Source organism: Zea mays, chromosome 5 (genome assembly GCF_902167145.1).
Source record: "Zea mays cultivar B73 chromosome 5, Zm-B73-REFERENCE-NAM-5.0, whole genome shotgun sequence".
In the NCBI taxonomy this organism is placed as follows: Eukaryota; Viridiplantae; Streptophyta; class Magnoliopsida; order Poales; family Poaceae; genus Zea; species Zea mays.
The window spans coordinates 56,499,624-56,515,850 of record NC_050100.1 but is presented as its reverse complement, the minus strand read 5'-3'; the positions used below and the strand labels follow the sequence as shown (position 1 = coordinate 56,515,850).

Here is a 16,227-nt window from a genome sequence, read left to right as displayed (position 1 = left end):
GATTCAGACTAAGCCCCATTTCAGCACACTGAGATTTGTGTGATTGATCTAACTTTGGGGTTCCTTGGTGAATGATCCGTGGAGTATTGAGCCATACTCTTTACAACAAAGTTGAAGAGCATATATTATTGTGCAAGTTTGCTTAAAAGACGTTGGCCTGGTACTATGCCAAATAAGGAGTAAAATGTCCTCAAAGTTACCCTGTCAGTCTGTGAGTCCAGGTTTTATTTCAGTTAACTGAAACTATGGTCCCAGAGAGATGTGCGTCACTTTGGGGTACTATAACTTGAGACCTATGCAGTATTGACCCTAGAAGTTTACAGCAAAGTGAAAGACCAATGTTTTGTGAGCAAGTTTGATGTGGATAGGTAGCTTTGTCCTTATGGAGAAATTGGAGAAAAAGAGGGATGAATCTGATTCTACAGTAGACTGAAGAAGTTCATAGCAGTTTAGTGCAGTCCGAAAACAGCAGAAGTATCCCCATCCACTAGCTCTTCTAGGGAGTTTTGGGGTGTGGTATGTTAAAGGGGACTAGTGTGAAGGGGGAGTTTATCTGTCACAGTTTTACCAAACCGTGGATAAGTTTGGGGGTGTAAATCCTATCTACATTGTGACTGAGCTGTTAACTTTTGCTCTGCTGTCATACATGCAATGAAGATGTGTTGGACTCTTCCCCTGTGCTTTCACCTTGCGTGGTGACCATGCAATGGATGTGTGAAGTATGTGGGCTCTCGTTTAGTGTTGTTAAATGTCCCAGTGAAACACAACAAGTTCATTTTGTGTGTGTCTTACCATAGTGTGTTGAACCCAACAAACTATACTCCACTATGTCATGTCGATCCCATAGCCTCTCCCTCGTGGATAACCCATCCCCTACACCTAGGTTAAGCTCTCAACCTCTCTCCCTAGTTCTCTGGCCTCACTGCAAAGGATTCAACTCGAGTTGTTCTGAAGGGTGGTGACCACACCAACCTTTTTCTTTGACTCACCGTGGCCAGATTTCTTCGTGGTATAACTCACTCGATCACTCTATGTTTTGTGTTTCTGGTATACCCGTGATGCACACCATGGCACCTTTTTGAACGCTACTATTGTGGTTTGTCCTGAACGCGTGTTCGACGTCTCGGAACGTCGCCGCGGTTCACCCCGTCGTCGGTCGGTCTCCGTCGTAGCCCTCCGCTTAAGGTAGCACCCGCATTAGTTTCTCTGTCCATCAGTGATGCTCTCTGACCCTTAAGCTATAACTCTACCATGTCGTAGTGGACGGTCTGAGCTCACCGGACTTTAGTTTATGTCGAGCTCACGGTCAGGGGAATATATGGGTATTTCTGTGCATTTGGATATGTGGGCATGTTGGCCCCATGGTGAGGCGCGCGAGGATGTCCCTGCCCTGGTCGGAGAAGGTCTCCGGCAAGGAATCGTCGTAGACTCACCGGCGCTGGCTCAACCAAAGTCGCGGACGAGGAAGTATGAATAGAAGAAGAGAAGGGGACTTAAGTGTCAACGTCAGTGACTCAAAGGAACGGTGGAACAGACCCGAGTAGGATTTGTCTGAACATACGGGGGTTTTCCGCAAAACGTATGGGCGGGTGCGCTCCGTCAGGTGCAAGTTGACATATGCGAAGGTTAATTGCTACATATGTCATGTGGTTGGAGATCTCCAGGTAGGTATTAATCAATTCGGATCGTCGAACTTCTCAGATATGAAGACTGGATCTTCAACCCTCATCGTAGATAAGAAATGAAATAAGGTTACATGATATAAAAGAAAGCTAGAATAGGCCAAGTGATTGAACTAGACTAGGTAAATCTAGAGAAGAGGTAATCACTTAACTTGGAAAATAAAAGTTGGTCTAAGGATCAAGTAATAGGAAGTCGTTATGCAAAAACTTGAGTCATTGAACATTGATAACCTATACCTTGACTCCCAACAAACTTGCACGTCCTTGAGAGTCTTTTCTTTAGTCGGGTCAGTCTTGCTGAGTAATTTCATACTCAGGGTTTTACTCACATTGTTGTTGTAGGAGAGACGATTAACACCTTTGAGTTTTGTTAAACTCACTCTGGAGACTTTTACTTATGTTTATTATGTGTGTGCTGCGGGAAGATGGCTTCTTCCCAACTATTGTAATAAGTTAGCACTTGACGCTACCCCAGACATGTAATATTTAATAAATACTACTTGGTTTGTATGCTTAAAAGTTTGGTAATGTATATTATCTTATTGTAAAGTCTTCCGCTCAACTCTGTGTTTAAAGTTTATGTTCATGTCTGGTTATTGTAATATTTGCAACTACGGGTGAATGGTCCTTGGAAATGAACGAGTTCATCGAAACTCGACACCCCGAGTAAGTTATCTAATTCACTTACATATCTATCCGAGGCCTTGAAGGCAAGGATTGATGTACGTGGGCCCGATAACTTGGTTGGGTTGTTATAATAGACCTAGGCACCATGTTCATGATATTGCTTCTCATGCGCCCAGGAATGCATCAAATGGACCAACCATGCTTTATCAAACTTATGATGCTTCATTTATTCTTATGTGCAAAAATGATAAATTAGTTGCAAGAAACTTGGGGCCTAAGTGCAAGAGAGACAAAACTTGCATCTGGATTCCAAAGTCTTATGTGACTAACCTTCTAGGACCCAACAAGAGTTGGGTACCTAAACCAAGCTTAAATTACCTTACAGGTTTATGCATCCGGGGGCACAAGTTGGATTATTGATAGCGGATGCACAAACCACATGACGGAGGAGAAGAAAATATTCAGCTCCTACGTCAAGAACAAGGATTCCCAAGACACGATCATCTTTGGAGATGGGAACCATGGCAAGGTTAAAGGTTTGGGTAAAATAGCCATCACTACCAAGCATTCAATTTCCAATGTGTTCCTAGTAGAATCGCTCGGTTACAATTTACTTTCAGTGAGTCAATTATGTCATATGGGATATAATTTTCTATTTAGAAATATTGATGTATCTGTCTTTAGAAGAAGTGATGGATCATTAGCTTTTAAAGGTGTATTAGATGACAAGCTCTATTTGGTTGATTTCTCAAAAGAGAATGCCAATTTAGATGCATGTTTAATAGCTAAGATTAATATGGACTCGCTCTGGCACCGCCATCTAGCACATGTTGGAATGAAGAATCTTCATAAGCTTCTAAAGGGAGAACATATGTTAGGACTAACCGATGTCTGTTTTTGAGAAAGACAGACATTGTGCAGCGTGCTAGGCAGGAAAGCAGGTGGGAACTACTCATCAAAGCAATAACGTGATGACGACATCAAGACCACTAGGACTCCTCCATATGGATCCCTTCGGGCCCGTTGCTTATCTTAGCATCGGGGAAGTATGGTCTTGTAATTGTTGATGGTTTTTCCCGCTTCACTTGTGTGTTCTTTTTGCAGGATAAATCTGAAACCCAAGGTACTTTAAATTACTTCCTAAGGAGAGATCAAAACAGACCAAATAAACAGAGGAGTGGATGAGGTTACCTCTGCACTGGATAGGGAGATGTCACCAATGACAGTGAGCAGCAAATTCAGAGCACCGGTTCCGTCGCTGACTCGCCGTGGAGATGGATGGAGAGTCGACGCGCACTGGTTCCTCATGGATCTACAGAACTTAGAGCAGCTGGAGCAGGGAGCAAGGAGGAGGGAGTACCGGAAGCCAACTCGTTGTAGGAGCACTAGAGCAGGGAGCACCAGAGTTTGGAGCAGGGAGCCAGGGACCCCGAGAGGTGCGCCGCGCCACCACACGGAGAGTCAGAGAGGCAGGACCGCAGAAGCGAGAGGGAGGGAGAGTGGGAGACTGACCGAGAGGTGCGCGTGCGCCGCTGCCGCATGGAGATTTGGAGAGGCAGGAGCGAGAGGGAGGGAGAGTGGGAGAGGGAGACTGACCGAGTGCGCATTAGGGTTAGGGTTAGTGTTAGGTTATACGTCGAATGCGGCCGGGGTCGGGGACTCGGGGTCGGGGGTGGGGGTTTAGGGTTTGGTAATTAAACGGGATGGTTAAAAGGCCTAGCATATATCGGGTCATGCCCGGGCCAGCCCCACGGGCTCAAATGGCTGTCGAGCGTGGCACGCTCTCCGGGCCGGGCTGAGCCTGGGCCCGCTTCAATCCGTGTCGTGTCATGCTCGTGTCGTGCTAAAAAAACGTGCTTCGTGCCGGGCTAACGGGTAACGTGCTTTCCGGACATCTATAACTTTCTCCCTCTGTGCGTTAGCTCAAACTCTACAGACGTGCAAGTGTAGCAAGCTAGCAACCTCTCCACTACACTCTTTTCTCTTCACGAAGACAAACTCCACGGACGTTGCACTCTAGTCCCACATGCGCTCCCTGCACTCCCTCTCCATTGTCATGCGACCATCATCCTCTCCATGACCTTCACATCGCCCGATTTAGCGCGAAACAAAGGAAATAAATGGTGGGCGTGCGACACCGAGGCCGAATGCAGGCAGACGAGGGAGAGGAATGAAAGGCCTACACATACCGAAAACCACCGACTCACCGCGTGTTCTGCACTTCGCCGACCACGCCGTCGTGTGTCGAGGCGCTCGCGCAAATGACGACAACATGCACTTTGTCGCCATTGTTGTTGATTCATCAGATCAACTCAGTCAGTCTATTCGCTTGGCTTTAATTCATACCGCCTTCTACTACTTCTATAGTATTTTTATCTTTATGGATTACAGTTACATCAGTCCAAACAACCAGTTTTAATTCAAAGCAAACAACCTAAGTACCCCTCCCATCTTCTCAAAATCTTGCCCTCTATGCTCAAGCGCGTGTCGAGGGAGCGAGTGTGCAAGAAGTAGCCAAGAACCTTGTCGGTTCTTTAAAATCTGAGCCCGTCTTCGCTCACGTCCGTATTTCGTGTGTTGAAGAACACCTCCATAGACTGACGCATAACCATCTGCGGTGTATGTAGGATTACGAATCCATTAGCTCCCTCCTACATTAGTACGTGACTCTGAATCTCTTCTATTAAAACCCCATGGGGTTTGGGCACCTCTATGCACTCCGCGGACGCTCCGTCCACTAGCGTGCTGACACGTGGCGGCGTGCCGGACTCAAACATTTTCTTTGATTCAGCAGAGCCACTGAACTTCGTCCGCCGCTCCCTCTCCAATTTTGGGTCAGCAAAACCTCCTCCTCCTCTCGCTCCACCGCCGCCTCCCTCTCGCCCACCACGCTTTGGTCCCAAACCCACGGTCGCTCATCCTGGACCTCCACGCCATTGAGGCAGTAAAGTTGGGCTCATTCGTGCAATCATGCTCAACTCTAGCATCACCTCCCCCATCTACCGGGACCTCCACACGCTCGTCAACCCACGCCTGCTCTCCGTTGTCGCCTCACTCCACGCGCTCCCCACCACGTGCCTAGCCTCGTCTGCAACGTCCCCTACACAGCGCTCTTCATCGGCGTTGTCCTCTCCGTCGACCGCTCCATCCCCATGCTCATGCGCCGCAAGGAGGCCAAGGCTACGACATGATTGGTGAGACCAAAGGAGCATAAGCGCAACCTCCTTCACCCCAAGATCTCCACACCATTGCGTCTGTCCTGCAAGATCAATACTCATTATCTATTAACAAGGTTAGGGTTAGCTTGGTGTGTAAGTATGTTGGACATATGAGGTACCGTTTTTTATTGGATTTATTTGCCTTTTCCTTTCCGTTTTGGATGTTTGAAGTCTTCTTTACCAGCTATTAATACATTGTTTTTTTAAGTCATCGGCCTTGCAAGCATTTCCTCTTTCTTTAAAATTATGTGATGATTGGTGAATTCTGTTTTGATCTTTTAGATTATAGCATTGACTTTTTATCTCAAACACTGCTACGAGTCATTGTTGAACTTGCAAAGGATATGCACTGGAGAGTTCGACTTGCGATATTTGAGTACATCCCATTGCTGGCGCTCCGAGTATCTGGTATCTTGTTCTATTGTTGCTACCCTGATTCTTGATCACCTATGACCGTGATAGTGCTTACCCTATTGAGTGCCTAACTCAGTTTAGTGCATACGCTTGCTCTTTTGATATATAGCTTATGACTTCGCCATCAGCTGTTTTGATGTATTCTTATGCTTCCGAATTCTATAATGTTAACTGTATTTGTTTCCTTACATCTTTACTTATCGTGTTTCCCATTGCATGGTTTAGTCCCTACATTTCCCTGTCCTGCATTTAGTACTTGATTACTTGTTAGAAGGTGCAAATCAGCTCCTCAGTTGCTGTGAGACCAATACAATTTAATCATTAATGATTATTTTTTGTTACACATTATCTTTTATTATACAAATTAACTTGAGTCCACTGATATGAGTTGAAAAGCTTAAGAGTCCTCTCTGGGTATGCTTAAGTGTTAATAGTATCGGTTTCCTGAAAAAAGGAGGGGCTAATAATTTCAAGCTCTTTTCATATAGTTCTATAATTATCTGCCGTTGTGAGTGTCATCTTCTTCATTTCCTACCTATATGATCCCCTTTTAATTGAGTTTTCACAGTTGCCGATATAATTTTTGTTGCATCAACCTTAAGAACTCCATGTATTAAGGTTGTAGGATATTATTGTTGGATTAGGTGAACTATAATCAAAATAAAAAATATCCAGATACTCTCATAATTATGTGAATATTTTTTCTCAAATTAAGTAGAAGAATTGCGTGTCATTTTATTAAGAGGAATAAAATTAAGTACATCTAGAGGAAAGGATCCTCAAATACTAGAAGAAAATAAGTACATCTAGAAGACATTATTAGCTGTCGGGATACATGTTTTAAATTCAGATAGATGATGAAATGGAGAAGTACAATGAACTATTCATTGAGCTTAGAGAGAACCCTGTTGATATGAATTCTTTTATTTGTATTTCTAATTTACCGTTATCTATTGCAGTATATAGTATATTAAACCTATACTCTGCAGTGAGCCCCCCTACAATTTTGCTCCATCTGCCCAACACTATTACCCATGGCCCTGAATGTTCCACAAATCTCCAATGTTCTAACATAAAAAAAGTTGTGCACATTATCTCGCCCCACTTGTAAGAATAAAAAGTCTACTCCATGACACAAAGACCGAGGTAGCATCAAGATGAGCAGCTATCTATGTGGTGCATTTCCCACTAGGGACTGAAAATTTATAATTGTTTTATAATTTGCAGTTAACACTATCTTATTGATGCTGCATTCTTTTTCAAAGTATCAAATGTTATAAACATGCCATAAATATGAATCGATGCATCACTTTTAGTGCACTTTGAATATGTTAAGCATTTAGCCACCTAATATGTTTTTGTATGCAGTTGGAGTCAGACGAAAAGGGATGGGTTTAAGTAACAGAGTGGAATAGTTTTCAAATCGGTAATTTTTACCAATTTTTTGTCTACTGTTTACTCTTGTAAGGCCTGCTACTATATTGAAATTGAGAGCCCAAAGTACAATGCTAATTCATAGTTTCTTCATAATGCTAATGCATTCTGTCTGCTTAATCGTTCTCTTGCACGCATCATCACAGAAAATACAGGCTCCAATGTTAGAACTATGTTTGTTATTGTTACTAAGTGTAATTACACAATAGACTTTTTACATTTGATTCAGATTCAATGATGTAAATATATACCCTTGGACAATATTACATAAAGAAATTGTTTAATTACTTGATCCCAAACAAGGAAACATACTTGCATTTTATTATGGCAAAACTCATAGTGTTGAATGCTTAACAAGCAAACGACAAGCACTGCCTTTAGGTTTGCTTTGCTTCAATGTAATAAAACTTTTATCTGTCTCTAAGGGTTGTTTCTAATACCTAACACTTTACTGTATAAGTTCATCAATGAAGTGCCGCTCCAGTGTGACACATATGATAGTGAGTTATATATATTCACCATGATTATCAATTTCTGTGTTTTTACCATTTGTGTTATATACCATTTTTATGACTAATGTACGTAATGTTGCTCTATGTTCATGAACAATTGTACTTCTATTATTTTCTATGTACGCATGGTAGAGTGCCCCACAGGGCGTGGCTTTTCTAGTAGTATTATTAACCGACATGTATTTTTAAGGGGTTGTCAAAGTTTGCAACGTCTAAGTGAATCTTGCCACACTTTTACATATCATTAACAAGTGAGACCTACGCAGCTTGAGGAAAATCTTGTCACAACTGCGGCTACAAACCAAACACATATCTAACTCGGTCAGACCTTAGGATGGTGGCAACACGATTGAGAGTGTGGGCGAGAGAGCGCTCCTATCACCGGGGTCGGGGCGAGAGCGAGCCGGTGGGCGACGCTGCGACCGCCCGACGAGAGTGGGTGATATCGCCTCACTCTCGTCCGTGTTGGAGCGTGCCCTCGAGCAAGGACAGGTGAGAGGCGAGTGATGTGTTGGCAGAGGTGAGACACTTGCGAGAGTGAGGTGGTGGGTTCTGATTGGTCTAGATGGTCACGTCATCATCACGTGTGCAAGCCGTTTTCAACTGTTTGGAGTCCAAAAAACATGAATTTTGTTTTTGCAGTAAGTCACAAATTTTATCCCCAATCCTTGTAGTATGTTGGAGGAAGATGAGGATGGGATTGAGGACTCCGATTAGATGTATATAATTTTTTATTTGTCATGCACTTTTATTTTAATTACTATGCACTCCGTAATTTTTAATTCAATAAAAAATTAGTACGTTGTGTGATTTGTAAGCATCAAAACGAATCTACGTGAATTACTTAATTCTGAAATAGAAAAGCTGATGTGACTATGGGTCACGGATAAGAGTGAAGCAAAGAACTAACGTGGTAGTGGTGAGTATAGATGTTCAAATGGGTGGGACGTGCCGGCCCGAGCACGGTTAGGCCCAACACGGATTGGGATCGTGCCTGCCCGACCCGGATTAGTTAGCGAGCCGTGTCGTGCCGACCCACGGGCCCCAAGCGAGGCCCAGGCACGACCCGCTAGATCAATAATCGTGCCGGACCCGCCCATGACCCGATGGGCCTATCAGGCCAATAACAACATATGACATTTAAATGATAAAAATATCCTAAAAGTATGCATATTTGAGGGTTAAACCATATTTATTAGCTCTAAACATTTATTTACACCCACAACCAACAAAAACAAATGTTTCTTTTGTTTTATACTCTATATTCAAGTATAATATATGTATTTATACAAAAAATAGAAAAAAAAATAAAAACGGGCCGTGTCCGAAATCCGGCACGGGTTTGGCCCGACACGAACCTGGCACGGCCCGGTGATCGGGTCGAACTGGCACAGGCCCGGTTCACTACGTACCGTGCCAGGTTCGGAAAAAAGTTCTTTACATACCGGATGTAAAAGAATCTCTTTTACAGCCCCTCACATATACCAGATGTTGTTCCATATAAATAGAAGAAAAACAAATTACTAAAGAGTTTTTTTGTAAATTTTAATCTGTGTTTGTGGGCCTTCGAGTGGTGGATGTGAGAGGTTGTAAAAGAATTTTCTTCCGTCAGATTCGTGTCGGATCAAACTCGTGCTAGGTTTGGGACCGCCCGATAAGTCCGGCCCGTCTAGACATCTAGAGCGGTGAGAGAGGGATAGTGCACTGTCAGCAGCCTTAAACGTGATAAAAAATAGCCAAACAAGCCAGATCATCACTAGCATATGCAGGTATGCTGGCGCGTATGGGCATCGGAGAAGGCCCATTAAAAGCCCAACTACAACCAAGCGAACGTATAACTACGGCCACCAGTCTTCTCCCACTCCCAGTGCCAGCCGCCTTGCGCTTGCCCTCTCTGCGACGACTGGGTGCGCCGCCGCCGCCGCTGTCCTACGTCAGGTGTCGAAGCCTTCGCCGGCGAAGAGCGCTCACCAGGTATCCCCCCCCCTTATTTTCCCTGTCCTGCTGTGCCAGAGCGAGTTTTCAAGCTATTTGACTATTTGATGCCTGCTCCCAAAGATTATCCATCTACTAGATTCACCCCTGGTGGAGGAGGAGAAGAAGGTAAGCGAAGATGCTACGGCGGAACATACGTCAGCGTCGGGAGTACCTGTACTCCAAGAGCCTCGAGGGCCCCCAGCGGGCGCTGTTCGAGAAGAAGCGCCGGATCCGGGCGGCGCTCGAGGAGGGCAAGCCCATCCCCACCGAGCTCCGCAACGAGGAGCACGACCTGCGGAGGCAGATCGACCTCGAGGACCAGGAGCGTCAAGGTGCGCTGTTGCCGTATCCCCTCCTCCATTTGTTGTAGGGCGTGAGAGGTTTGCATCGTCGTTTGTGTCTGGTTAATGATGTGTTCGCTTACTCTGTTGTTGTGTGGATCGGTGAATGGGTGTGCTGCAGTTCCCAAGAGCATCGTTGACAACGAGTACGCTACTGCCACCATTCGGGAGCCCAAGATACTATTGACCACTTCTCGCAATCCTAGCGCGCCCCTAACTCAGTTTGTTAAGGTATGCTTTTGTTTTTCTGGATGGAAATTTCTAGACGCTTTCCGTGGGTCCAAATGATGCATTGCATTCAGGCTTTCAGCTAAACCGACCTTTCTGGTTCTTTTGCTGTGCCTAGGAGCTCAAGGTTGTCTTCCCAAACTCACAAAGAATGAACCGTGGTGGACAGGTATAAGATGCTCTTTTGTTTATGCCACATATATCAACAGTTCTTGTTGTGAATCCTTTGCAATAAATTAAAACTTAGGTCTATGATGTTTAGGTAGCGAACATATTGCCACGCACAATTCGTGTGCTTTAGTGTATCCTGCACTCTAGTATTTTGTTTCTCTTTGTTATTGTTGTTGTTCACTCTCCCATCTGTATTTTTCGCAGGTCATATCAGAAATTGTGGAGGCCTGCCGCTCACATGATATAACAGATCTTATTCTGGTCCATGAACACCGTGGTCAACCTGATGGTTTGATTGTCTCCCATCTACCACATGGTCCAACTGCATACTTTGGGTTGCTCAATGTGGTAAGTGTGCTTATCGGTTTTTGAAGTATATATATTCTGAGCTGGTGCTGGCCATAAGTGTACAGATTACAGAATGAGTGCAGAGTGCCCACACTTGGTTGTATCCTGAGGCTTTGTTGTTGTGTGCAGGTGACACGTCATGATATCAAGGACAGGAAGACGATGGGCAAAATGTCAGAAGCTTACCCCCATTTAATACTGGACAACTTCTCAACCCAGGTGGACCATACATGCATTGTTTCATATGCACAGTTTTTTTAGTTTGCCCTCGCGCCTTATCTTTGTTGTCATAGCGTCTTGTTCACCATGTGTGCTTGAAAAGTAAGTAAACTGAGTAGTTTGGTTGAAAATGCTGCAGTGTGTGTGTGTCGGGGGGGGGGGGGTGTTTTTTTGTTTATCTTATTCCTTATCAGCTTGGAAGAAGGATGTCAATGCAGCCATTACGAACTGGGGGATCCTGTGATGATTGGTTCTAATCTGAGAACTTTTCAAGAGCTGTTCTCCCTTGTACACATACTAAGTATTAGTTGTACTACCTTTGACTCCACCTTGTTAGGCATACATTACTAGTTTGATGATGACCTTATCTGAATATTCCTCTCAATAATAAGCTGCTGAGCCCTCCCAGTTCTGCAATCTACTGCTTCTGTTACATTTTTCTCTAGGACATTTTCCGCTTCCGCTGCTGTTTCCAAACATGTTCACTGTTTTGTTTTGTTTGCCTTGTCTGTATTGCTCAATGTTTGATTTAACAATAGTTCCAATCCAAAATATTACTGCTGCTCACATTGAACAAAATGTTGAATGTAAACAAGTGTTCAAACTACAGTTTATACTTTTCTTACTACCTTGTGTGGCTGCCATGATGGACTTCTCGTTAACCTGAGACATAGTATGAGGATCGAATCTATCCATTCAAAGACTAACTGAGCAGCGTTGATTCTAAAGATGTAACAAGTTGCAGGTTCTTGCGTTTGTTTGTGACTATTTTCATTCGTTTTTTAGCCTAGCATCCCACCATGTGCATGCCTATTTTACAATGTTGGGAGGCAATGATGCCTTTCTCTTTAACCTGATGCATGTAAGCATGTTTGTTCCACGAAAGACACAAGTCCATTCATAACTCAAGGCAGAGAACCTCCACTCTGAAAAGTTTTCTATGTTTTCCTTCTCTTATTCTTTGGTTGTTTGGTGGCTCTGTTTATTTCTGTTCTAAATTAAATATAGGGTTGCAGTGAATCCTAATAGTTCCACGGAACTCAAGGTTGGGTAGTTTTCTATGTTTTCCTTCTCTCGTTCTTTGGTGGCTCTGTTTATTTCTGTTCTAAATTAAATAGAGTTGCACTGAATCCTAATAGTTCCACAGAACTACTGTGGTAATGCTTGTTAACTTGGGATGTGCTTCCTGTCCATCCTTGTTACAATGGAGGTTACAATGATGTCTTTCTCGTTAACCTGAGACATTTATTGCATGAAAGACACCTAATCCATTCATAATTCAAGACTGAGAACCTCCACTCACTAGTTTTCTGTGCTTTTCTTATTCTTCGGTCATTTGGTGATTCTATTTAGTTCTTTTAATTTCTTTTCTAAACTAAAAAGAGTTGAAATGAATTCTAATATTTACACATCACTCTGTAATGTTGTTTGTCTTGTTGACTTGATGTGCTTGCTGTTCATTCTTAATGTTGGAGGTTGCAATGATGTCTTTCTCGTTAACCTGAGACATTTATTGCATGAAAGACACCTAATCCATTCATAACTCAAGACTGAGAACCTCCACTCACTAGTTTTCTGTGTTTTTCTTATTCTTTGGTCATTTAGTGATTCTATTTGGTTCTGTTAATTTCTTTTCTAAACTAAAAAAAGAGTTGAAATGAATTCTAATATTTTCACATCACTCTGTATTCTGTAATGTTGTTTGTCTTGTTGACTTGATGTGCTTGCTATTTATTCTTAATGTTGGAGGTTGCAATGATGTCTTTCTCGTTAACCTTGAGACATTTATTGCATGAAAGTCACCTAATCCATTCATAACTCAAGACTGAGAACCTCCACTCACTAGTTTTCTGTGCTTTTCTAATTCTTTGGCCATTTAGTGATTCTATTTGGTTCTGTTAATTTCTTTTCTAAACTAAAAAAGAGTTGAAATGAATTATAATATTTTCACATCACTATGTAATGTTGTTTGTCTTGTTGACTTGATGTGCTTGCTATTCATTCTTAATGTTGGAGGTTGCAATGATGTCTTTCTCGTTAACCTGAGGCATTTATTGCATGGAAGACACCTAATCCATTCATAACTCAAGACTGAGAACCTCCACTCACTAGTTCTCTGTGCTTTTCTTATTCTTTGGTCATTTGATGATTCTAGTTAGTTCTGTTAATTTCTTTTCTATACTAAAAGAGTTGAAATGAATTTTAATATTTTCACATCACTCTGTAATGTTGTTTGTCTTGTTGACTTGATGTGCTTGCTATTCTTTCTTAATGTTCGAGGTTGCAATGATGTCTTTCTCGTTAACCTGGGATATTATTACATGAAGACCTAAATCCATTCATAACATAAGACTGAAAACTCTACTTTCAATGGTTTGATATGTTTCGTTCTTTATTTCTTTTCTTGTTCTGTTCTTTTTGGCCATTTTTATCCTCTGTCCTGATTTTTTGGGTTAAAAAATGTGATAGGATTGCATGTAAATCCTAATAGATGCCCATAACTTGGAGCCTTTAATTTATTTTATCAAAAACTGTTGTTAACCTGATATGCACATGCTACTGCGGAGCCAAGTCTCAATCCACCGTAGCTTTTGATTGTTAGATTTAGCATGAGACACTCAGGTGGTATTTGGTTCATCAAAGGTAACTGTAACAGTAATGGAATGAGATTGCAGCGTGAATCGTTCCAAAGCAACGATTACCTGATTTTGTTTGGTTGTTTTGGGAAACATGATCCAATCCCTTGCAGCAGCCAATTTTAGAGGAGCGACGGGCGTCATCAGATAGCGTCCGGTGAGGAGCGCTAACGTAGTTTCATGGGCCCGTATTGATTTACGGTGTGATGGACTTCAGCTCTATCCAACCAAAGCCCAACTAAGGGAATCTATTAGCGCCGTGAATTGATTATGGGCCAAAAGACCTGAACCAAACAACACCTTAGTTTGGCTGATGAGAGTGGAAGACATTCTGTGACCTCGTTAGTTTCTAGAGGAGCAGATTGGAACATACTACTACCTCTGTTCTCGAATATTTGTCGTCCGCTAGTTCATTTTTGAACTAAACCGCGACAAATAAAAAAACGGAGGGAGTAGCTACCTATACTCCCTTTGGTGTTTTACCGGGGAGACTAATTAGCTTGTTTTTGACTAATTAGCTTGTTTTTCTGCCTGTAGAGAACATTTGCATGTCCACAACAGTTTAATAACCTGCTATCTGTTGCAGATTGGCGAAAGGACTGCAACTATTCTGAAGCACCTCTTTCCTGTCCCAAAGCCAGATTCAAAGCGAATAATTACATTTGCTAACAGAGACGATTACATCTCTTTCAGGTACACATTTCACTATTTATGCCATGCAGTATTTTTTTGTGACTATAGACGTAGAGCACTAGTTGCTGATTTGCTTTTGCATTTCACGAGAAGACTGGCAGTTGCTGATATGCTCTTGCATTTCATGAGAAGACTGACAGTTCCTTTTCTTTTGCCACGCAAGGCATCATGTATATGAAAAACCAGGTGGCCCCAAATCGATTGACCTGAAGGAGGTCGGCCCCCGGTTCGAGTTGCGGCTGTACCAGGTGATATAATTTTTCCACGAACACACTGTTATGTGAAGTAATATTTGGTCAGTATTAACATATTGCTCTTCTCCACCAGATCAAACTAGGAACCGTGGAACAAAAGGAAGCGCAGAGCGAGTTTGTGCTGCGGCCCTACATCAATACTGCCAAGAAGCAAAAGACGCTTGGAGCGTGAGCTACACTGCAGTACAGAACTTAATTTTTTTTTGGTCTTCATCGTTTATGCTGTAGTAGCAACATTCACAGGGTGATTAGATCAATATCTGTCAATCTAATAGAAGCCGCAATGTACCCCTGACTCGAACCCAAGCTGGCTGACTTTTTTTTTTTTGTCACGGATGTGGGTTCCACATGTCAGTCCTTTGTGTCTTCTTTTCTCTTCCATTGGTGCGTTTCCTCTTAACACGTTATAGGACAGGCTTGCCGGTCTTTCGCGATGTGAGTGTGACGATGCCTGAAGCTCTTCAGCTCTATGCTGATTGCTGAGTTGTGCCTGTGCATAGACGTCAAGCACGGCGTAGTAGGTTAAGTAACATTTTAAAAAACGCAACACATGTTTTTTTTGTTGCTTGGCTCTCTTCCAAGAACGGGCTTCAGACTTATGAAAAAGAAGGTTGTCATGTGACCAGCAACGACCACGCACAACTCCCTCTTTTTTATTTGTCGCTGTTTGATTGAAAAATAAACTAGCAAACAAATATTCAAGAACGTCGCTGTTTAGTGAAAAATAAACTAGCAGACAAATATTTAAGAACGGAGTTAATACATGTCTTCTTCCTCATGTTCTTCAGGAACAAGATTTCAGCACTCTCGCTCTTTTATGCTACTGTCACTATTGGAAGAGAAGGAATGCTAGGATATTTAGAGACGACCTAGCATCGCTTCCTTGTACTACCTCTATTATTGAATATTTATCGTCCACTAGTTTATTTTTAAACTAAATCATGGTACATAAAAAAGAACGGAGGGAGTACCATGTTTGCCAGTAAAGTTGACGCTTGCCCATGGGCCCACCGACCCTCGCCCGGCAAGCAAACTAGGCTTGTTTGGCAACAATATTTTTTTAAAACCATGGTGCAATTGTCATGATAATTGTAGTTTCGACAGCTCCAAAAATATCATGTTTTTGAGAAACATTTTTATATACAACATTATAAACCATAATATTAGACAAAAACTAGCCATGTCATAAAAACTTTGGTTTGGAGTGAAGTTTACAATACTTCAAAATACTATGGTATCTAGAATAATATGGTTTTGAAAACATAGTTTTTAGAAATCCAACCAAACATCTCATGACATAAAATACTAATATATTATCCAAAACATGATATTATATAGAAACTGTAAAAATACTTCACATTCAAAACCCTTTGTTGCCGACCTTTGGTGTAGTACCCTGTCTTCCACTTAGCTCTCCCCTTTGTTTCCTCTCCCCTCCACCCCCTTAACTCTTCTCGATAAAACTTCGATGTA

The 16,227-nt window shown here is 42.5% G+C and overlaps 1 protein-coding gene across 1 annotated transcript; it reads left to right on the top strand.

Annotated features, from left to right (window-relative positions):
• The first annotated feature begins 9,759 nt into the window (after positions 1–9,759).
• Positions 9,760–15,081, top strand: LOC100216667 (uncharacterized). The gene is made up of 9 exons (NM_001143076.2): positions 9,760–9,861; positions 9,946–10,196; positions 10,327–10,436; positions 10,552–10,602; positions 10,809–10,952; positions 11,082–11,171; positions 14,394–14,500; positions 14,664–14,748; positions 14,828–15,081. The coding sequence occupies exons 2-9, from the start codon at positions 10,001–10,003 to the stop codon at positions 14,924–14,926; spliced, it is 882 nt and encodes a 293-aa protein (NP_001136548.1). The 5' UTR covers positions 9,760–9,861; positions 9,946–10,000; the 3' UTR covers positions 14,927–15,081.
• Positions 15,082–16,227: the final 1,146 nt, after the last annotated feature.